General features: G+C 46.9%; 1 protein-coding gene across 5 annotated transcripts in view; it reads right to left on the bottom strand.

The window, feature by feature from the left end:
* The window catches only part of CPEB1 (cytoplasmic polyadenylation element binding protein 1), a 112,222-nt gene that overhangs the window by 30,858 nt on the left and 56,870 nt on the right, over positions 1-24,494 (bottom strand). For all 5 annotated transcript variants that reach the window (XM_088443655.1, XM_088443669.1, XM_088443661.1 and 2 more), the window contains exon 8: positions 8,992-9,128. In XM_088443655.1, the coding sequence (XP_088299781.1) occupies positions 8,992-9,128 (137 nt within the window). The remainder of the gene's footprint in view (positions 1-8,991; positions 9,129-24,494) is intronic.

Below are 24,494 nucleotides of genomic sequence, written 5' to 3'. Positions count from 1 at the left end.
CGGGGAAGGGAGAACAGAGGGAATAGGTACGCAAACTGGAAGGTCCACCGGACGAGCCTCAGTGGCTCTTGTTCTTGACCCGTACACAGGCAGCTTGTTGTGTCGGGAGGCCATGAGGTATATCTCTGGAAGGCCCCACTTGTTCACCAGCAGTTGAAACACCTCCAGGTGAAGAGACCATTCTGCTGGATGCACGTCTTGACGGCTGAGAAAGTCTGCTTCCCAGTTGAGGACAGTCAGTATGAACATCGCCAAGATGGCAGGGAGAATGCCCTCCGCCCAAGTCAGGATGCGGGACAGCTCTGTCAGTGCCGCCTGACTTCGGGTTTCTCCTTGGCGGTTTATGCAAGACACTGTGGTGGCGTTGTCAGACTGTACCTGCACGGGTTTTCCATGGAGAATGTGTTTTGCTTGCTGGAGAGCTTTGAATACTGCCTGACGTTTCAAGATGTTTATTGGAAGCGCAGATTCTGCTGGGGTCCACCTGCCCTGGAACAAGTGTGGACCAGTCACTGCTCCCCAGCCTTGGAGACTGGCATCAGTCAGACCCAGTTTGCCACCCAAAAGGGGCATCCCTTGTTCAGGGGAGTCGGCTGCAGACCCCAGGCCAGAGACAGACGTACCTCCGGAGAAAGTACCATGGTTGTGTCTTTATCCGATGGGGCAACCCATTCCATCTGGAGGGGATCAACTTCTGCAGAGGTCTGGAGTGAAACTGGGCATATTCCACCATGTCGAATATTGACACCATAGAGCCCAGTGACCTCATCGCCGTGTGATTAGACACTCGACGGTTCTGAAAGCAACTGCGTACCCTTGCCTGTAATGCAGAGATCTTTTGCTCCGTCACAAAGATCCTATGTTGTCCAACAGGGCCCAGAGATGGAGCATCCTCTACGAGGGAACCAGGGTGGATTTCTTCCAGTTTATTAACCAGCCGTGATTCTGCAACACAGATTGTCAGTTGCAGATGGTGCTGGAGGACCTCTGGAGACCCTGCTAACAGAATTGTCCAGATAAGGCAAAAACCGGACCCCCTGCATCCGCAGGTGGACTGCCATTACCGCCATGACACTGGTCTGACAACAGCGCCTCGAGTCTCTACCAAAGGGCAGTGCCTGGAACTGTAAATGTTGGTAGGTGTTCTGAATGTCCAATGACACCATGAAATCCCCAGAATAATGGAACGCACCCTGCGTTCATCCTGAACCGAGGAACCCTCAAGGACTTAAGAGATTTGAGGTTGAGGATGGTCAGTAACACCCATTGGGTTTCTGTACCAGAAAGTTTGGAATATAAACCCGTGCCCCTCTGGGAGAACAGAACAGACACTATAACTCCAGCCTGGAGCATAGAGTGCAACACCTTCTGTAGTTCCAGGGCCTTGTCCTGATCTGACGCAAGGCCTGTGGTGAAGTCTGGGAGGCCTGCGCCGGAAGGAGAGGGCATACCCCCGAGAGACCACCTCGTGTACCCAAGTGTCCTTGGTAGTCAGGTACTAGCACTGGGCGAACTGAAGCAGGCAGCCTCCCACTCTGGGGACCCTCAAAGGGAGGCCCGTCCCGTCAGGCTGAAGGCTTATCGTCTGACGTCTTTTACTCCAAGCCTGCTTCTTTGGCTTGGCAGATTGCCCGTTACCCGACTGTCTGTGAAAGGACTGGATCTTAGACTTACCCTGGGCCCTATAAGGCCGAAGTACCAGACCCTGATGGGACTGTAGCTGATGGCAAACACGCTGATTTAGCTGCTACCAGTATGGCCACAATTTTGTCCAAGTCAGGACTGAACAGGACCTGTCCATTAAAAGGCAAGCATTCCAATCCCTTCTTGGAATCTGCGTCCGCTTTCCAAGAGCGCAACCACAGGGAGCGGCGAGCCGCTACTGCTGCCGAAGAGACTCTTGAAGTGAGGAGACCTAAATCTAAGGCTGCCTCATTGATGTACGTGGCTGAGTCTGAGATTGACTCTTCCTCTGAACAGGTGGAGCTAGTGGGCAGTGTCCAGAGACACTTCCAAGGTATCCGCCCACCGCTCCATAGCTCTGGCCACCCAGCACACGGCCATAGCCGGTCTGGAAGCCACTCCAGCAAGATAATAAATTGACTTCAAGCATATTTCCACCTTGCGATCCGTAACATCTTTTGAGGACATAAGCAATGTAGCACTCCTCACCAACTAGCTCATCCTCAATAACCAAGGCTGCACGGACCGCCCGTATAAGGCTGGGTATATAGACTTTAGATTTAGACTGCCTCCTTTGATGACTGTGAAATTACAGATTTTTCAGACCAAGAGCCCCTTTGTTTTAGACGGCTCAGTATGATGGCATGGTGTCTGCACAAAGGCTGATTAGGAAGGCCACAATGGTGACTCCCTCTGTAAAACATCCGTCAGGTGCTGTACCGTAGTGGACAATTAATTCACCCACAGGCTCCTGTGAAACCTGGGGGGGGGGGGGGGTGAAACCAGGAGACCCTGGAGGTATCATGCAGGGGTTCCCCAGGCAGTGGATGAGACTACAGTCTGCTGCGATAACCCCATCTTGGGGGAAACGCAGAGGGGGTCGCCAACTGGCCCACAAGGGTTGTGAGTTCCTTAATAAAAACAAGCCCAGGGTGGTCCCTGCAAAGGCGCAGTGACAATAATCAGGCATGATATAAGATAACATGTCCTGCATAAACCTTCAGCGTTCACATCTCCCTCCGCCAACAGTACATTACATGTGGTACATTTTAGCTGAAGAGGATATTCACGTTCACGTTCACTCCGACATGTGTAAACGGAGCGTATGTGACTCCCCACACAAACTGTTTACTGTGAGGCAATGAATAGCCTGCAACACCGCACCACAAGGGCTTTAGCAGAGGAAGAACAGGGATAGTAAAATAGCTGACAGTCATAAGTGAAAGTACAGGCAGACAGTGCTAGCAGAGTCACATACAACACAGAAATAATTAAATAACCTGCACTACTACAAGCGCTGTGATCAACTACACAGACCAGAGCCTGGTAGGAAACAGCGCTGCACAATAACCTTATTGGAGGAACCTGGACTGTGATGCCACCTGTATCAAGATGCCAACAGCGTTTGCACATTCCCTAGAAAGTGGCAGCCGAGGTACTGAGGAGGAGAAGCGCTGACAGCCTGCCAGACCACTGTTGAAAGGCACTGCAGTGGGGGAGGCACACTCCCCTGGCATGCTATTAACCCCTGGGATGCTGGACCATATCCACACTGCTGCAGCCTGCTGTCCCTGGTGGTCTAGTGGAAAGTGCAGGATCAGTACCTGGCTCCACGCGCAGCCTGCCTCCAGGGAGCCCCCTGCTTGAGGGCTAAATGACTGAATTGGCAGGGACCCTGCAGCTTACCTGACCCCTTGAATCCAGTCAGTAAGGGATACTCCGGGGTCACTGCTAGCTGCGACCCCAGACACCCACCAGCATCCCCAGATCAGTACCGGCGTTCTGATCCAGCGAGGTGAAGCATATAGACATCTGGTTGACTGTATGCTGTACAGCAAAGCTGCTTGAAAATAAACTTCAAGGGCTGTAACAGCCCCCCTCTGAATATGGTGATCCGACTCAAAGCCGAGTACCTACGAAACTGATTTGCCTTGGCTCGGGGCTGGGTAAAGGAGAAGGACCCCAGTGCATCCTGGGAGGCTGAAAACTAACTGAGGTGCCCAATGTCTGCCACCATAGCCTATACCCCAAGGTATCCTGTGGATGCCCTATGGACCCTGAAGTAGAAACACCCAATTGGAATCCAGAATAACTGCCCTTTGTTCAGATAGTCTTTTCAGCCACCACAGAAAGAAACCTCTGGAGTAAGAAGGATCCTCTGGGACCTTATTAGAGGATACTGCCCGTCCCACCTTGAGAGAATCAATCTTTGCAGAGGCCTAGAATGGAACTGAGCATATACCACCATGTCGAAGGTGGATACCACTGATTAACCCGCATTGCTGACAGTATGGATACCCTTTGCTTGTGTATCCGCGATAAGGCCGTAATCTTGTCCTCTGGTGGAAACTCCTTGTGCCTGAGAATCCAGCTTCTAATTGATGATCCAGCTGTGCCTTTGTAGACAGGCTATTGTCAATTGAAGATTGTGTTGCAAAACTGGAGTCTGTGCCAATATCAGAAGTTCGTCCAGATATGGAAGTATTCTGATACCCTGACACCTTAGGTAAGCAGTTATAATTGCCATAGACCCGAGGGGCAGTTGACAGACCAAAAGGCAGTGCCTGAAATTGGTAATGTTGCAGAACAGCAAACCGTAGAAATCTTTGGTGGTATGACGTAATGGAACATTTAGAAATGCATACTGCTGTCCAGGGAAACCATAAAATCCCCAGGTTCCATTGCCAAAATTATTGACCGGAGAGTTTCCATACAAAACTTGGGAATATGGATAAACCTGTTGAGGGTTTTGGAGATTCAGGATAGGGCGAAATACCTTTTGGTTTCTGAACCAAAAACAGATTGGAATAACCCCTTCCCTGTTGTGACACAGGGACCAGGATTATTACCCTTGCCTGCAGTAGAGATTGAATAGCCTCCTGAAGGGCCAAGACCCTGACCGCATCTGTGCAAATAAAAAAAACAAACGGCTTCTGGGGAGGATGCCTCCTGAAAGTGAGGGCATACCCTTAAGAGGCAATTTCTTGGACCGAAGGAATCTGTTTGGACACAAATAATCCGCAAATTGAAGAAGTCGGCCTCCCATCATGGGATCGCCCCATCAGGCCAAAGGTTTGCGGTCCCATTTAGAAACTGGATGTTTGTGGCTCCGACCTCCTACTTTGAGCCGTATTACATTTGAGCCGAACCGCGATACTTTTCCGCCTGCAAAGTAGGCAAAAAGTCCGGGCCACGAAAAAAGTATCGGGCGAGTGCCCGCTTTACCCCGTATTCAATTTGAAAGTACGCGAAAACGGGACCCGGCGAAACTTGAACAGGCGGAAAGTACTGTCAGATTTGGGGAAATCAGCCTGACACACCCAAAAGATGCTCTGACATGAGGGTTCACTATGGTACCCTCGATTTGGCTTGAAGGTATTTGGGGTTTTTAAACGGGCTCAATAGCTGCTAAATAGCGTTTTTCTATAAGTGATGCAGAATAGTATTCAGGAGTATTTTTTCCAGAAAATAAGTTATCCCAGCAAATTTGGGGTACTTGAAAATGGGGGTCAGCATATTTAAAAGTTGCTAAAGAGAAGTTGAAAAAGAAAAAAAAAAAAAAACCAAAATCATGAAAAATCCACCTTCTGCAAGCACCTGCAATCAAAAAACACTTTGGGCATACTTGGGGTACAAAGTTAAACTGGCGAACTCTACTCTGGGGGGGTCCCCAACTATTTCACCCTTTTTCAAAGTAATTTTTTGGGGTGTCCTTAAGTGTTTTTTATTGGACAGTTTACCTTCGGGGACTGTCTGAAGGCTGCAGGGGGGTTCCCGCAATGTTGCACCCCAAAACTCCAATTCTGCACTTTTTTCTGCCTGCTATTCATAGGCGAAATTTTCGCCTAGTACATTGCATTGACTTTCCGCCTAGGCGGGCAGCCTCAAATTGAATACGAGGTAAAAGCAAAACAGGCAAAAATGACATCGGCGAAAAGTATCGCGGATCCAGACTTTTCACCTCAAATTGAATATGGGTCTTGGTCGCTTTGCGAAAACTAGCAGATTTGGGGAACGCATTCCTTTGCTCTTCCCTGAGGTCAAAAGCCAAACTGCTTAAATTTTACTGTAGGCGTAGATGGCAATCCTGCTGATTTTCAAGCTGCCAGAGCAGAAATCTGGTCTAATTCTGCTCCAAAAAGTATAAAGTATCCTTCCTGGAAAGGTAAAGTTTTCCAAAGCCTTTTGGAATAAGGAGGAGACTTCCGATGGGAACTGGTACGGTCCAAAGCCTGAGGGCACGTACCACATCCAATGAGGCCTCACCTGCCGAGAGATCTGGAGAATTAAAGGTCGGTACAATAATTTCCTCATTAACGTGGAAACTAGAAGCCACCTTAAGAAGGAACCCAGAGAGAGTCCGAAGTACCGCCCTGTCCTGATGAAAAACCAGAAATCGGGGACAAGAAAGAGCCCCCAAGTCTGACAGTCTTCTGGCGGAAGCTAGAGCCAGAAGAAAAAAAACAAACAAAAACAAAAAGTCTTTGCTGTAAGTCATTTGAGATCCAGAGTCCAGGGGTTCAAATGGAGGGCCCTAAGGACAACAGCCAAATCCCAATGCACCACAGGAGGGACAAGTTGATTGACAGGGCAGAATCGACAGAGGTCCAACTGCCCCGAAAAGGAGTGCGGACCGGTCACTGCGCTCCAGAGACTGGCGTCAGTAATAAGGATTACCCTAGTTGAGATGGCCATAGCCACCCAGATAGAGAAAGATGCACCTCCGGAGAGAGCATCATCGTCGGAACGGGTTTCTCCATCGCATCACTGTTCAATCTGGATAGGATCAGTTTTGCAAAGGCCTGGAATGGAACGGAGTATAATCCACCCTTCCGAAGGTAGACACCCTGGATTCCAGAACCCACATTACAGAGTGTAATGACACTTGACTGGGCCAAACAAGATCTCCCTGTTGGAGGGCAATACTTATAGGCCCTTCTTGGAATCCGCATGTGCCTTCCATGAGCTTAGCCACAGGGTACGGCAGGCAGACACCGCCATGGCTGAGACTCGAGGTTATGAGACTGGTATCCAATGTCGCTTCTCCAATATAGGAAGCTGCATCTTGTATGTGAGCTATGAGACATCTGATCCCTAGAAGCATCTGAGGGAAAAGTCTTCAAGTGAGTCAGTCCAGCTCTATAGCTTTAGCCACCCATGCCATGGTCAGACGAGCAACAGCCCCTGAAAGAGTACATAGAAAGGCTCAAACTTTCCTTAAATCTATCTGCAGGGTCCTTCAAAGAGGATACTGTAGGGATAGGCAACGCATCACTCTTAATAAAGCGGGTAACACGTGAATTCACTGCAGGGCGGAGTCTCCCATTTTGAACAAAGAGCCACAGGAAATTGATAACAGGTGGTCAGACTTTTTGGGAGCTGAAACCTCTAACCAGGCTTCTGCCATGTGTTCAGCTAGTTGATCCGATGGAGGGAATTCTACTGAAACCACTGTTTAAACAGTGGGTGCTTTGATTTAGGGGCTGGTTGGTCTTCTATAAGATGAATCTAATAGCTCTCACCAAAGCAGGAATATTAATTTTTGACTGACTCTTCCTTGGAGAGGAGTCAGTGTTAGATTCTGAGGAGGCAGAAGACGCTGATCTCTGTGAGCTGCGCAGACTGTGGATAACACAGGACGCTTAGAAGTCCTACTGGGTGGGGCCATCTCACCTAGCAACAAATTTTGAAAGGCTGTAGAGGTAGACACCAGACTCTGTACCTGTATAGCCTGAACCTGTTGTAGCAACCCGAGGGGGAGATATACAGCCAGTACAGCTATGTGGTCCCCAATAGTAGCCAGCACCTGACAAAATAAAGCCATGGGGGCTCTTGTGCAGGAGCTGGAGTCTGATGGGCTAGTGAAGTTTAACACTTAGCACGTAACCCATCTTGCATCAAATCTAGGGTTGCATAAAAATCAGATTTTTTTTTTATTTAAATCAGATTTCTTGGGATTTAAAAAAAAAAAAAGTAAACTTTCATTTTGGATGTTTACACCTTGTTTTAGTAATACATGAATAATATTTGAAGTGAGAATAGTAACAAAATCAGTTGTTTGAGTCACACGTACATGTCTTTGTCTAAGTCTTCAACAGAAGGGGCTCTGTAGCACGCAACCAGCTTCGCAGCTTTTTCATTTCCCAATCTGTTGGGTGTTTTGGATTGTACAAAACTATGTTAAAAAATCCTTTCAATTACTGCACTTGATGAAACTGCAGTGAACATCTGCTTCAGAAGATTTACTCCAGAAGTGTCCAACTGAAGTTGAGCTGAATAGGACATTCACCAGGCTAGAGGAGATACTTGGCGTAAAGTGTCCACTTCAACATGTATGGTGCAAATGGTTTCATGGATGCCCCCAACCTACACATCTCTAAGCAAAAGTTGCAGTTTAACGTTTTGATTTAAAGGATTATTTAAATCAAGATTAAACAGACCGGAGGCGCTGAGAGTGGAGACCGGAGGTAAGTGCCACTCCATGGGTCACCGCGAGCGATGACCCGTCCTACCTGTTCCCTTGTGTCTGGGTCTATCATCAGTGCTGGCTAGCGAGTACTGCAGGATGCCCACCGAAATCCCGAGTCGTAGCTGGCGTGGCACCCGGAGGGTGGACAGTCTGCTGCTGCATGCTCAGTAAGTACTAACAAAAATAAAAAACTATTTGGGATGCCTAAGCAGCCCACTGTATAATGGTGACCCAACACTGGCCAGGCACAGACGAAACTGAGGTGGCTTGGGGTATAGGAGATTGGAGCAATGCATCCCAGGAGCTGAAAGCTTTAATTGCATGATGGCCGGTCCTCAACTACCACCTACACCCCAAGGTCTCCCTGTGGAGCGCTATGGACCCTGAAGAAAGGTTTTTTTTCAAGCTTTCACCAGAAAAACTAGAAATATTTCTCCAGCATTTTATCAAATAGACCCCTATGGAACAAATTGTTCCTTATCGGAGTGACTTTTGGCCAGTTTGTAAGTAGGTGATTACCCATCAGTAATCAAGCAACAGCTACTGGTATTGCAGGTTTACTAAACTTTACAACTCTTAATTAGTAACCATTTCAAGGATGTACCAACACTATTTTAACAGCAGATTTTAAAGACCATTCCAAGATTCAAAATGTCAATGGTTCAGAACTATAAAAGTCAACTAATGAAGCAAAGTTAACAGGCATAACTAGGCATTTACAACAGTTTTCAGATACAACTATGGTCGTTCAAAACTGCTTAATTTTTACTTGACTGGTCTACCCATCTGCTGGTACTTTGGTTAAGACGATGAAGTACTAACAGTGCTCCTAATTGTACCTCCTTGCAGCGCATCCTACGACTTGACATTTTGAAGTAGTGCTCACTCAGTCCATCCTGGCTTAACAAGTCTTGAGTGCAGGCTTGAAGTAGAGCACGGACTGATTTTTCAGACTCAAACACCAAATACACGTAGCCTGCAACAATAAACTATAGGTAAAAACCTTGAATGGAAGAGACAACTGGCCACTTTACTTATTACTAATAACTATGGCCTACAAAAGTTATTGCAGCCATACCAAAGCCATGTTAAGATGCAGTAAGAAGTAATATTTGCAAGGCAGCGCGTTAGTATTGGAAAGATAGTTTACTACAAATTAAATGACCTACTGAAAAGCAAATAAGGTCTTATTACATCAGTGATCAAGACACCAATATGGGACATGCTATTACATTAGGAAACTTCTATTGCGTTAAGTTATCTGGCTAATAAAGTATGCATCTTACACAGCTTAAGGTCTGGGCCATTCAGTGTCAAACACTTATAATTTTACCTCACCAGCTCAGATTTTGTTCAAATTTGGTATATGGAGAGTATATACACAGTATGTAGTAGAGGTGGGAATGGTGTCATTTTACTGAGTTTATGCCCTTTCCTATAAACAAACAATAGGCTTTGTGAGGGAAAAAAAAAATATCCAAATTAAAACTGAAATTTTTGATCATGGTTACCTCGAAGAGTCGACAAAAAAAGTCGAACACATTTTTGGAAATAGTCTATACTAATGTTTGAACCAATTATTTTTAACTATGTCAAAATTTAAGATAGGAGTTTTTTTTCATACGAAGTTTGAAAAAAACAAAGACAGGGCCTTCTTTTAGTTCCAATTATATGACGAAACAACTAAAAGTATGGCGAATTGAACACAAACACTCCTTTGCAAAATGCTATGCAATCCTGCAAATACAGATTGCAACATGAGTGAATGTACATTGACTATAGCAGCCCAACTGATCAGTAGTGTTAGATGAAAAGTGTTTGATGTATGGGGGCCTTTAGTCTTGGTGATCAAATTGTACTTGCACTTATAATCAGATTGCAAATTGCACGATTGCGGCAATCAATCTATTGAAAAAGGGAAAGATTTTTATACACAATCGATTGCAGAATTGCACGACTGCTGCAATCAATCTGATTTATGGGGGCCTCGAGTTAAGCTGGAGGAAAACTGATGAACATCCTCAAAGCCAGATCACTTTCTGAAGGACATCAAGCAACATTTATGTGAATTAGCTAATTCACCATCACTAACAGCTGCTGTATGCATAGGAAACTACTTACTGCACTCCCTGCTTGGACATTACAAGTACTTCCCTATCTACGTGCTGCTCAGATTGCTCTTGTTCAAAACACCCGACTGGATTGGCTCTGTACATTGTAATTTTTGCCTTCATACTGCTTAAAATCCTGTTTGTATTGCTTTTTCCATTGCATCACATCTATCCACTTTAAACACTCTTTATTTTAAACAATTCCAGCACTCACTACTCCCATACCTCTGTCACTTTTGGAGCTGAGCTCTTACATTAGCAGAACTGTTCTTTTGCCTGTATTTTTTAACATTTAACTACTTTTATCCACACTGACTCCATCACACAGCCTCCACTCCATGCTGTAGACAAGGTAATAAGCAAGATGAAAACTGAATACCTTTACATCAACCATCCCCCTTATTCAAGGTCTAGTTAAAACAGTATTAATGTACTTTTCCATCCCTATCCTCCCCCTTTTGCTGTTCCCTTTTTTCTCTCCTCAGTCTCCCTTCCAACCCTCTGCTTCTTTCCCCCACTCTCAACCACCTTCCTCCCTCCCTCCCTCCCTGGCCTTGCTAGCAAACTACTAAGCCCCATTTCCTCCCGTCTCTGCTGTCACTTCCAGGGCTGCCAAGAGAAATTTTGGGCCAGGGTACAGCAACATGTGGGACTACAGCATGTAGGGCATAGCTGCACCCCTTTGTGGGTAGGTCTAGCATGTGAGAAGCACCCACTCACAGGAGCATGGCATAGCATCCAGCAGCTGGGACTAAAGTATTCACTATTGGGATGGCGAGGCTGTCCCATAACTGCTGCACTTTTAGATGGATGTATTTAGACTCTAAAATTTAACAGATAGAGTTATGGTAAGAACTTACTATGTTTGCTCTTTCTTCAAAGTCCATAAGGTCCACAGGGAGACCATGGGGTGTAGGTGGTGGATCAGCTATCCAGGCACCATGCAGTTAAAGCTTTACAGCTCCCAGTATGCACTGGTTCACTCTCCCTATACCCCGCCCCCAAGCCAAAAGGCACCTCAGTTAGTGACCAGCCAAAAGGTCAGAGGAGGATAGAAGAGAGAAGGCAGACTGGTACACACAAGAATCACACAGAGGAGGAGATGGAAAACAGTGACAAGAAACAAAAACCCATCTGAAGCCAGGTGAATCAGGGTGGGTGCCCTGTGGACTTCGAAGTTAGTTAAGGTAAGTTCTTATAACTAATTTTCTTCTTCAGGGTCCATAGGCTCCACAGGGAGACCTTGGGGATATCCCAAAGCAATCCTTTGGAGTGTGGGGACGCTCCTGTGCTGAGAAGAGAATCCGGTGCCCAAAAGGAGGCATCCCGAGATGTGAAGGTATCAAAGGCACAGAACCTTAGAAAATGTCTGGACAGAAGACCACATGGCCGCCTTACAAAGCTGAACAGAGGCGCCACGGCGAGCTGCCCATGAGGGACCCACAGACAGCAGAATGAGCAGTAACAGAAGCCGGAACAGGAAGGCCTGCCTGCGAGTAAGCGTGCAAGATAGTCATAAGAAGCCATCTAGCCAATGCTTACTGGCTGGCAATCCTTTGTGAAATCCATATAGCACAAAAAAGGAATCTGATATCTGGTGGGAATTTGCACGGTCCACAAATCTTGGGGGGGCGCAGACCACATCCAATGAGGCCTCACCTTGCGAAAGGTCTGGTGATTGAAAGGCCGGGGCTATAATTTCCTCATTAATGTGGAAACTAGAAACAACCTTAGGAAGAAACCCAGGGTGAATCCTTGTGAAATATTAGAAAAGGGGGAGTGAGAAGAGCGCCCCTATATCTGACCCTTCTGGTGGACACTATAGCCAGAAGAAAGTCTGCTGTGAGCCACTTGAACTCCACAGAATCCAGGGGTTCAAATGGAGGACCCTGAAAGGCCCGAAGAACTACTGCCAAATCCCAAGGAGCCTCTGGGGGGGGGGGGGGGACAAAGGGAGGTTGAATCTGGAGGACACACTGGAAGGTGCGGATGTCCAGCAGCTTTGAGGCCAGGCGGAGGCAAAGGTCTAATCCAGCTTGAAGGAAGGCCAGGGCTCTGGAAATCCGAAACACCTGGGGAGCGTAATCTCTGGGACTACACCACTGGAAATATGTACGCCACACTCTGTGGTAGATCCTAGCAGTAGCTGGCTTATGCACTCTAAGCATCGTGTGGATGACAGAGCTAGAGAATCCCTTGGACCGCTCAAGAGCCACACAGTCAAAGACAGACGATCCAGGTCCGGATAAAGGCAAGGACCCTGATACATCAGGTCCGGACGTTGAGGCAACAGGAACGGAGTGTCGATGGAGAGACTTTGAATATCTGAGTACCAATGACATCTGGGCCAAGATGGAGCCACCAGCAGGACAGTGCCTCCATCTTGTTTGAACTTCCAAAGAACTCGAAGAAGGGAGACTGGAGGAAACAGATGCGCAAGCTGGAATGTCCACTTCACTGAGAGCATCCACCAAGGTTGCCCTGGCATCTTGTTCTGGACCAGTACATTGGCAATTTGTGATAGTGTCAGGAGGCATGGAGGGCCACCTCTGGGAGGCCCAATTTGTCCATTAGGAGTTGAAACACCTTGGTGAAGAGACCATTCCCCGGGATGCACGTTGTGACTGCTGAGGAAGCCTGCTTCCCAATTAAGAACTACCGGTATGAATATACTGCAGAAATGGCCGGGAGGTGACCCTAGGCCCATGTCAGAATGCGTGACTTCTGTCATTGCTGCCCGACTTAAGAGTGCCTCCTTGATGGTTGATGTAAGCCACAGTCGTGGTGTTGTCGGACTGAACTTGCACGGGTTTCCCCGGAAGTATGTTTGGCCAGCTTGAGGGCCCTGTAAGCCACCCGAAGTTCCAATAGGTTTATTGGCAGGGTTGCTTCAACCGCTGACCAACGGCCCTGAAAAGGAGTGTGGACTGGTCACTGCGCCCCAGCCCTGGAGACTGGCGTCCGTTGGGAGCACCCAGTTCGGGATCCAAAAGGGGCAGCCCCTGATTAGATGAGAGGTTAGTAGCCACCAAGACAGACAGATGCACCTCTGGAGAAAGCACCATTGTCTGATCTTTGCTCCGATGGGGGAATCCGTTCCACCTAGAGGGGGGATCAGCCTTTGCAGAGGCCTGGAATGAAACTGAGCGTATTCCACCAAGTCGAAGGTTGACACCATGGATCCCAGGACCTGCATCGCTGAGTGGATTGACACTTTGTGACTGCGGAGGCATCTGCGTACTCGTAGTTGTAATTTGGAAATCTTGTCTGACATCAGAAAGATTCTCTGCTGCTGAGAATCAAGCAGGGCCCCCAGATGAATCATCCTTTGTGAGGGATTCAGGGAGGACTTTTTCCAATTGATTAACCACCCATGTGCTTGTCGAAAGGCAATTGTTAGTTGCAGCACCTCTGGAAAGCTCGCTAATAGGTCGTCCAAATATGGTAGCAGCAGACACCCCGACTCCGCAGATGGGCCTCCATGATGGCCATAACTTTGGTAAATACCCACGGCGCCATGGACAGGCCAAAGAGCAGAGCCCGACATTGGAAGTGTTGCTGTAGTATACAGTAGCAAACCAGAGATAACGCTGTTGAGAGGGTGTTCTAGGTACGAGTCCTGAATGTCCACTAAAGTCCCCAGGTTCCATAGCCAGTATGATTGGTTTCCATCCTGAATCTTGGCACACTGAGGAATTTGTTCAGGGATTTGAGGATAGGCAGATTAAATCCATTCGGCTTCTGAACCAGAAAGAGTAGAAAACAGATAGTGGGACTGGCACAATTACCCCTGCTTGTAGCAGGGACTGTATGGCTTTCTGAATCTGCAAGGACTTGTTCGTGTCTGAACGAGGGCCTGTACAGAAAAACTGGTGGGGAGGCTGTAGACGAAATGAAAGGGCGCACCCGTGAGACCACTTCTTACCAAAGTATCCGTGGTGGCTTGACACCAGAACTGGGCGAACTGAAGAGGTCTGCCTCCCACTCAGGTGTCCCCCAGAGGGAGGCCCATCCAGTCAGGCAGAGGGTTTATCCTCTAGTTTAGAAGCAGGGTGTCTTGTGCTCCAGGCCTGTTTGTTAGGTTTGGAAACCTTCTTAGCAGCTGACAGTCTAGGAAAGAACTGTTCCTTTGGGTTTTCTTTGGGGACGAAACGACCTAAAAGGAGAGGTTTTAGGCTTTGTTAGCATCGAAATCTGCATTTCTGCCTTCAGCATCTGCTTCTTCAATCTGGTCTAGGTCTGGGCCAAACAAGACCTCCCCATTGTAGGGTAAGCCTTCCAGGCCTTTCTTCGAATCAGCATCCGCCCTACAAGAGCGCAGCCATAGGGAACGGCGAGCAGGCACGGCCTCAACTCTGGAGGTCAGTAGACTGGCATCTAGTGTAGCCTCTCCAATATATGCAGCTGCATCTCGAATGTGACCAACCAATGACACCTGATCCTCAGGAGCTTCTGAGGGAAATGAGTCCAAGTGCATTGGCCCAGCTCCCTATTGCTTTTGCCACCCATGAAATAGCCATGGATGGGTAGGCAACAGCTCCTGAAAGACTATATAGATTTCAGGCATGTTTCCACTTTCCTATCTGTAGGAACCTTTAAGGAAGAAATGGAAGGCATAGGTAACGTAGCACTCTTGATTAAACATGTAACATGGGAATCCAACGCAGTGGGAGATTCCCATTTTTATAATGAGCCTCAAGAAATGGGTAACATGAGGCTAAACGCCTCTGAGGTTGATACCTCTTACCAGGCTGCAACCATGTGTTCAACTAGCTAATCCGACAGAGGGAATTCTGCGGAAGTCACCTTTATATGTTTAAACAGAAGGTTCTTGGATTAAGGGGCTGGCTTGTCATCTTCTATAACCAAGACTGATCTGCAGCTCGCACCAGAGCAGGAATATTAATTTGAGAGTCTCCACCTCTTCCGGAGAGTCTGGGTTAGAGGCATCAGCAATCTGTCAGATGACATCTCAGACTCAGATAGTTGTGTGAACTGTGTACATTTAACAGGCTTCAGGGGTTTTTATCCCTGCAGCATGGTTTGAATGGCAGTAGATGAGGCCGCCAGGCTCTGCACTGAAGTAGAGATAACATCTACCAATGGTGGAGGAACAGGAGGAGTTTGTATACTTGGAATCAGTTGTTGTAATCCCTGTGGGGGAATACCGGTGTGCTGTGATAACCCCACAGGGGGAAAAAAAACCAGCCAGAACTGCTAAGCGGCTCGCAATGGAGGCCAGGACCTGAGAGAAGGTAGCCCAAGGGGGCTCCTGTACAGGTGCTGGAGGGGGGTTTGATGTACCTGGTGAATTAAAACACCTAACATCCTGTACCAAATCTTCAACAAAACCTGAAGCACATAATCTGCATGATAGCAGAATGGGTGCAGAAGTCTGCAAATATGTCTGGCAGGGGCAAGGATAAATAGAGCAATATGACACAATATGGCACTGGGTAAAATGCAACCACTGAATATGTAGGATACTGTAGAAATGCAATATACTGGTCCTTTCTGATGCTTGGATAAGCTGTAGGAGCACACAGGTGGAATATGGCATAGTGCAACGCACAACTGTATGTGACCAACCTCAAAAATATGTTTTATAGATGTGAGGGGTAGGAAACCCCATGACTACACCTGTATGTTAGGGCAGAATTAGAAAAAAGGTAGATATATGCTGACAGTAGAAAATAGACAGATAGGCACTGCTAGCATAAGTCTAGCATAAGTCACATACAATGCAGAAATACAACTGCAAATTGGCACTGCAATCAACTACACAGACTGTCTGGTAGGCTATAGCGCCACACACACACTGATTCCGGGGAGAGGTATGTAGGGGGATCAGACCTCGCATTACCCTGAAACTGCGACTGCCACTGAAAGAAAATCCATCCGTACACCTCAGAGGGGGCGTGGCTGAGGGAGAACAGCTCAGAGAAGAAAGACCTCTGGGGAATGGCGCCCTGAGCTGAGGGGGCCACTTTAATGGGGAAGCTGACTTCCCCATGCCAATTTACCCACTGGGACACTGGTTCCCGCACCATCTGTACCCTAGTGGAGCGTGGTGGCTAGAGCCTGCATCTACTCGACACCTCCGGTCTGTCCAGAGACCGGAAATATGACTACTATCACGCGGGTCACCGCAAGTGGTGACCCCGCCTTACCTGTCCCATCGACCCAGTCTGGGTCCGTCCACTGGGCCTGCTAGCAAGGACCCCAGATTGCCCGCCTAAATCGGAGTTGCGGTGCCAGAGCTGCAGCGCAGACATCCTATGGGCAGAAAAAAAAAAGAAAAGAAAAATCTAAATAAAATTTTAGGGCTGCCTGAGCAGCCCCCAGCGGAATGGTGACAGACTCCGGCTGGGCACCAACAAAAACAGAGGTGCCTTTGGCTCGGGGTATAGGGAGAGTGAACCAGTGCATCCTGGGAGCTGTAAAGCTAACTGCATGGTGCCCAAATTCCTGATCCACCACCTACACCCCAATGTCTCCCTGTGAAGCCTATGGACCCTGAAGATATACAAAACAAAGTTGTTGCACTCTCATTTGTCTCATGTAAACAAAACCTATTTTTTTGTCAGAGATAGATGAACGAAGGACTTAATTTTGACATATCAGGTCATCTTAAACACATTCCACAGCATCTACTTTAAACCACTGTTCCGTGCTCCATCACCATTTACCCCATCTGTCACCCCAGCCCTTTAGAATGTAAGCTCTCATGAGCAGGGTTCTAGTCTCACATGCTTCTCTTGCCCCTACTTATACTATAATTTACTCCCAATTCCCCAATTGGCACCTAACACTTGGTTTATAAACATAGCTGCATAACGCAAGCAGCAGGGCGTCAGTAACAATGTCCTTGTCCTGCATGGTTTTGTATTATTAAAGGTTTTTCTTGTGTGCTCATTTATGTACTGTGTAGGGCTCTGTGCAACCTTTGTGGTGCCATATAAATAAAGGATAATTTTGCCCTGGAGATGCTGGGATGCGCAGCATTCTAGAAAAGGCTTTTGAAGAAAACCTCATAGAAGAGGTCACCTTTCGCCAATGGGTATCTTTTGATCACTGCAACCTTGAAACGTTTACAGATAGTCAGATTTTATAATCTATTTTGCGACAGATTGGCTCTCCTAGTCAGACATGATTTTATTGCAAAGCAGCAATCATTCATTAATAACCCGAAAAAGGTGAGAATGACAAGTATTGGTTTTCACAAAGTTTGTTGCTTCAGTGTTTAGACTTTTGTCAGATGTTACTATGGTTTACTGAAGTAAAATTACAAGCATTTCATAAGTGTCAAAGGCTTTTGACCATTACATTAAGTTTAAAATTAGGCAAGGAGGGCAACATGATAAAGTACTGAGTTTTGACATGCCTTGTTGAAGCAAGTGTCAACAGCAGAACCACCTTCCAGGTTAAGTACTTTATCTCCACCCTCTGCAATGGCTTGAAAGTTTCAGACTGGAGGAAGGCCAACACCAAATCTAAATCCCATGGTGCAGTGGGAGGTACGAAAGGAGGCAGAATCCAGACAACTCATTGGAGAAAAGTTTGAATATCCGGTAGCAAGTCTAATTTCCTTTGCAAGAAAATTGACAACACGGATACCTGTACCTTTAATAAACCAAGACAAATGCCTGGTGTTAGACCAGCCTGAAGAAAAAGATGGAGACGTGATACCTTAAAGACTGACGTAGGAGAATTAAGTCTCTCGCACCAAGCAACATATGTTTTCCATAGGCGGTAGTAGTGTTGAGAAGAGACTTCTTTCCTAGCCCGAATCATAGTAGGAATCACACAAGACCACAGGTTCTCAAACTCTTTCCTCAGGACCCCAAACAGTGCATGTTTTCCCATGTCTCCACACTGAATCAAGTGAAATTAGCTATACCTGTAGACCTTTAAAATGTGTCAGTGAGCACTAATTACACATGTGCACCTGCTGGGTGACCTGCAAAACGTGAACTGTGTGGGGGTCCTGAGGACAGTTTGAGAACCACTGCACTAGACTGAATACCCTTTTCCTGAGGACGGCCCTTTCAGTAGCCAGTCTGTCAAACAAAGTCGCCTTAAGTCTTGATAAACAAACGGCCCCTGAAGAAGAAGGTAGTCTTGAAGAGGCAGTGGCCACGGCTAGTCTATTAACAGATTCTGTATCTGCGAGTACCACGCTCGTCTGGGCCAATCTGGTGCTACAAAGAGCACCTTGACTCCTTCTCGCTTGATTCTTCGAAGTAAGCAGGGGATGAGTGGAAACGGAGGGAATAGGTAGATGCAATGAAATTTCCAAGGAGCTGTCAGTGCGTCCATTGCCCGTGGGTCACTTGTTCTGGAGTAGTAAACTGGTAATTGGTGGTTTAACCTCGATGCCATGAGGTCGGCTTGTGGACAGCCCCACCTCAGTCAGTTGCTGGAATACCTGAGTATTACGCGACCATTCCCCTGGATGAATGTTCTGCCGACTGAGGTAGTCGGCCTCCCAGTTTTCAACTACTGGGATGAAGATTGCAGAAATCGCTACTGCGAATTCCTCTGCCCAAAGCAGAATCCTGCTCACCTCCCTCTGCTTTTTGTGCCACCTTGCCAGTTTATATAAGCCACCGTTGTGGCATTGTCCGACTGAACTCTGATTGCCTGACCCTTCAACAGGGGATACACCAACTGGAGAGCGTAAAACACAGCTCTCAACTCTAGAATATTTATAGGCAGTCTGGCTTCTTGCCGAGTCCAGTGCCCCTGAAAATGCTTCCCCAGGGTCACTGCTCCCCACCCTCTCAGACTTTCGTCAGTGGTGAGGAGGATCCAATCCCACAACGCAAACCTCCTTCCCACCAGCAGGTGGGAAGGATTCAACCACCAAATGAGGGATGTTAGAGTTTGAGGAGCCAAGAGGACAGATTGAGAAAGGTGGGATCCTGACCACTGGGAGAGGATATCTAGCTGAAAAGGACGGGCGTGAAATCTCGCATATTGGACCGCCTCGAATGCTGCCACCATCTTCCCAAGAAGGCGGATACAGATGTACAGACACTCGGCAATGTTGTAAAATCAGGCGCACCATGTGCTGAATGGAGGAAGCCTTGTCCTGAGGCAGGAATATTTTTTGTTCCACTGTGTCCAGTATCATTCCCAGGAATAGTAGGCGTTGTGTAGGGAAAAGGGAGGATTTCTTGAAATAGTATCCATCCGTGTTTCAAGAGAATACTCTGAGTTAAGTGAAAGTCCCTTAACAGACTAGCTTCCGACGAGGCTTTGATCAAGAGATCATTAAGTATGGAACAATGATGACCCCCTGACAATGCAGCAGGACCACCATCACTGCCATAACTTTTGTGAACACTCTTGGTGCTGACGAAAAACCGAAAAGGTAGGGCCTGAGTTTGGAAAGGAGTCTAGGACCGCAAAACGAAGAAAAGCATCCTTTATGTCTAGGGACACCAGAAACTCGTTCCTCTCGAGACCCGCTATAACGAATTGGAGAGATTCCATCTTGAATTTGAAAACTGATGAGGGTTTAAATCCTTGAGATTGAGGATGGGCCTCATGGAGCTGTCCGGCTTGGGCACCACAAACAGGCTGGAATAAAACCCCTGACCTCTCTGGTGGGTCGAAATAGTCACTATTACCTGAGACAACAGCTTTTGTATTGCTTCTTGGATTACTACTTGTTTTTCTGCAACCAGAGGTAAACCGGTTTTGAAAAAACGAGAAGGTGGTTGGACCTTGAAATCCAACTTCATGTTGTGAATAATGATGTCCCGGACCCAGAAATCCTGGCAAGACTGGATACAAATCTCCTTGAAACGCAAAAGAATAGCCCCAACCCTGGGATCCCCCAAATGAGAAGGGAGAACGTCATGCGGCAGGTTTTGCAGCTGCTTTGTCTTGCGGCGAGCTTCAGGCAGCTGATGCTGAGGCTCTACCGCAGCCTCTGGAACCCCTGGAGAAGGCTGGAGCTCCTCTGGAACGCCCTCTAAATTTCCCAGGGGCACGAAAGGACCAAAAGGAAGGGCCTGCTGAGGGTCTTCTAGTAGGAGGAGGAGCTGCAGATGGTAGGTAAGTGGATTTCCCACCTGTAGCTTGCAAGCTTCCACTTAGTTAATTCCAAGCCAAGAAGTACCTCCTCAGTAAAAGGAAGGGCCTCTACTGCTCTTAGACTCTGCTTGCCATTGACGCAGCTACAGAGCTCTTCTAGGTGATCTAGCTAATGATGAAGATCTGGTGGATAGACTACAAATGTCCTTAGACGCTTCTCCAAGGAATGCAACCGATTCTGCAATCTGTTCGGCTAACTGAATTAGGTTAATTTGCGTTCCGGTCTTAATCCCCTCCGCCAGATGCATAGCCCAGGCCTCAATGGCCTTATTCACCCAACTACTAACTAGTGCTGGACACATCAAAACCCCTGCTACTGTATATAAGGATTTTAATGTGTGTTCCAGCTTCCTGTCAGAGGTTTCCTTTAAGAAAATAGAGCCAGGCACCGGAAGCAGTCTTCTTGGAAAGACGGGCTACTGACAGGTCCAGTGCTGGAGGAGTTTCACATAATCTCCTACTGTCAGGCGGAAAGGGGTAATAAGATTTCTTAGAAATTTGAAATTTCTTATTTGGGTGTTTCCATGCGGAGGAAAGATCATCCAGCTCTTCAGAAGCTGGAAAGTGAAGACTGTTTAAATCTTACCGAAGATAGACTGTTTAGCAGTTACCTCTAAATCTTCTACATGTAAGACCTGGCGTACTGCAGTAACTAAAGCATCTACGCGCTGAGATGAAGGTTCAGGGTCTTCATGAATGTGAACCTCCTCTACTTGAACCTCACCCTCTTCAGGGTCCTGCATCTCCTCTTCCTCCGATTCATCCCAGCGTAAGGGGTTATGAATCAATATCTTACTAAGGACCAGAGTAGAAGATGATGCAGGAGGGGCCTGGGACATTGCTTTTGTAAGTCCCTCAACAGATCTGGCCCAGTGAGCGAGCCCAATCTGGTTCAGCTGCTTTCAGTTTTAGCCTCTCCCTGTCTTTGTGAGCCGCTTCCAGCTCTGATGACAGATTTGATATAACTGATGTCAATTGACCAGACCACAGGCTGAATTGCATGATCAGTAGCTTGAGGCTGAGACATACATTTGTCACACAGCAAGAAGCATTAGACTGTCCCTGTGTCAATCTCACCACAAGTTTTGCAAGAAAATTATTTTTGGCCAGCTTTAGACCCCTTGCTAGCCATGTCTATAGTGTACCACACACACACACACACACACACACACAGTAAGATTTGCAACAGTAAGATTATGCAATCACACCAACTGAGACCTTGACTGAAAAGGTCATAGAGGGAGATAAACTGATCCCTGCAGCGCTAACTGAATAGTGCTGATTACAATAAATTGCAAGTGGCGATACACAGTACTAGCCTGACTCCTGACGGCACTACAAATGTGGAGACTGTGCAGGCTGTTAAAATGGCCACCAGCTTTCTTCTGGAAGCGCTGAGGCTGCTGGGAGGCAGGAGCAGAAGGGATACTTAGACTCCGCCCCCCCACTATGGCATGCTCAGATTGCACTGTATGCCCGCCTAAAGTTTTGTCCTGGCTCCTCTGCTAACCAGAGAGCCAGGGAGCAATAACCTTAGCCCTTCCTGTGCTGCCGGCGGCAGACATGTGCTACGGGAGCCCGCGACGTGCACTGCATACAGCGCGTCTTTGGGCTCGCCAGAGACTGATGGGTCTGTAGCAGGAGACCTCAGCGCAAACCGCATGCAGCAGCTGTGAGGTCTCCCCGGCAGCTCCATCGGCACAGACAGGCAGGGGCAGTGGGCTGCGTCTTCTTGCTGCTTGAAGATACTTTTCTTGTTAAACAGAGCCCTAAGGAGGCATGTGTCCATCTCTCAGGCACACTTTTTTTAGACTGACCCTGATACCATTAGTATTTTATTTAAAGGTGCCAGCTCCCGGTTAACCCACTCTTATACCACATTGTACTGCGGCTCCAGTGTCCCCTGGTGGATGGAGAAATGCTTGTAATTTTACTTCAGTATACCATAGTAAAGGCCCCCATACACGGCACGATGCAAGTGCTATATTGTGCAGTGTATGAGAATGATATCGTACCTGTTCTCATGCTGCAGACTTCCGCGGGATCGTAAATCGCATCCCCAGGTCTGCCTGCATGTTCATCTGATCTGGGATGAGATGTATGATCCCATTCAGAAGGAGGGGGAGCCGCCATAACGTGCGGTCTGCGGGGACCACACGACTGCCGGCAGTGACAGCACGATCAGTCTGCCGACGGATTGGCAGTCGCCCTACACGGTGCATCGCACCGTGTATGGGCACTTTAACTGACAGTGTCTAAAAACACAAGCAGCAAGCTTTGTTTAAACCAATACTTGTGTCACTCAAAACTTTGGGAATGGCTGTAGTAAATTTAGATTTTTATGGGAAAATTACACAATTGTTGTACAGGACGAAGCCCAGAGTTAGCATTGGGCTAGCGAACATGTCACAATACACCCCTTTGTAGTTTATTACAATGGAGAGGAAAAGGTGGAACACATCAGTTTTGTTGCAATATCTGACTGCCTAGAGCAGTGGTTCCAAAACTTTTGAAACATGGCACCCTATAGTATCAGCATTTTTTTCATGGCACCCCTAGGCCAAAAGCTTCTGCAAAAATTAAAGTAAATTGTGCTTGCTTGTCATTCCTAGGTTCAGTTAGGTGGCGGTGTACAGGGTTGACTTTCTGCCTGTCCACATTTTATAGTTAGTAGCCATCAGTACTGGTTTTGTCTATCACATGGACCATAAATAATTTGATTTGGCCCTGGAACACCAGCCTGAGACACCCCGCCTCACCCCAGGGTACCACAGCACTCAGGGTGGGATCCACTGGCCTAGAGTATAACATGGTCGGAGCTTATACCTTCCAAAAGAAACTCATTAACTTCTTAAAAAAATATTTTTTTAAATTTTTGTTTTTATTTCTGGTCTGTTGACCAATACAAAAGAAAAACTTCAAACTTGTGTTGTCACAAGCTAGACTTCGATGTTGAGGCAGAGTGGCATTTTCCAGCTATTGTGCATGAAAAAGGACCCTGTGATGGAGTTGGCGACTCAGTCAAGAGACTGGCAGCTAGAGCCAGTCTACAACGCCCATATGAGAACCAAATCCTCACCTCTCCGACTATGAGTGGGCAGTTGAAAAAATATCTGGAATTAAATTTGATATTCACAACACAAGACTATATTGTCTGAAACATTTTTGAATGCTTGTTTCAGCCAGTCAGTAACTATTCATGCTTTTATACCAGTTCAAGTAAAGCAAAAATATATGAAAACCTTTTCTAAAGACTACATCTACAATATTAGTTACAAAGTCTCTAGACAAACTCCAGTTGATCAAGATAAATGGCTATAGATCAGTTGTGTATAATAGTGACCTTCCTTCATCCAGCTGGACCTTCACCATTATTCTTCTATCCAAGGAAGCATGATGTACTATGGATACCGCTAAGAGATATCTTGTGCAGAGTTGACACTAACTCAAAACTGGAAGAATTTATGTCATGTCTCCTGAAGACACTTTAAAAACCACAGGCATTGGCAAACTTTCAGCTAACATTGTTGATGGACTAATACAGGGATGGGGAACCTAAGGCCACCGGAATAAATTTTGTCTGGCCTTCTGACTTTTTCTGCTCGCCTCATCTGGATAGCAGGGTGCCTAGAATGGCACCCTGCAGCCAAAATCTATGCAGCAGCACCACCTGCGGCATCCTTAGGAACATCCGGAGGACCATCTAATCACTGGCGATTGTGGCCCCATCCCCATTTGATAATCACACGGAGGGGGCAGTGCCCTGCACCAGACCTACAAATACATATATATACACATATAGATATATAGATATATAGATATATAGATATTGTGTGTGTGTCTATCAAAATTGCCCTCAGCAGAACAAAAAAAAAAAAAAATTCCCCACCCCTGGACTAATACAATGTTAAGTATTTCTATTCGACTTGATTTACATAATCAAACTAATGAAGCCATCAAATCTATTAATACTTGTATTACACCAGGCTTTTTTGAACAAACTACCTTAGTTAAAAATAATTTTAAAGCATGAACCCATTATGCACCCACTTAAATTGGAACATTAGTATAGACTATTTACAGAAATTTGTTGACGCACTGAGATCATGATCAAAAATTTGTTTGAA

Source organism: Taudactylus pleione, unplaced genomic scaffold (assembly GCF_031769625.1).
Source record: "Taudactylus pleione unplaced genomic scaffold, aTauple2 ptg000019l, whole genome shotgun sequence".
In the NCBI taxonomy this organism is placed as follows: Eukaryota; Metazoa; Chordata; class Amphibia; order Anura; family Myobatrachidae; genus Taudactylus; species Taudactylus pleione.
This window is presented reverse-complemented; position numbering and strand designations above follow the sequence as displayed.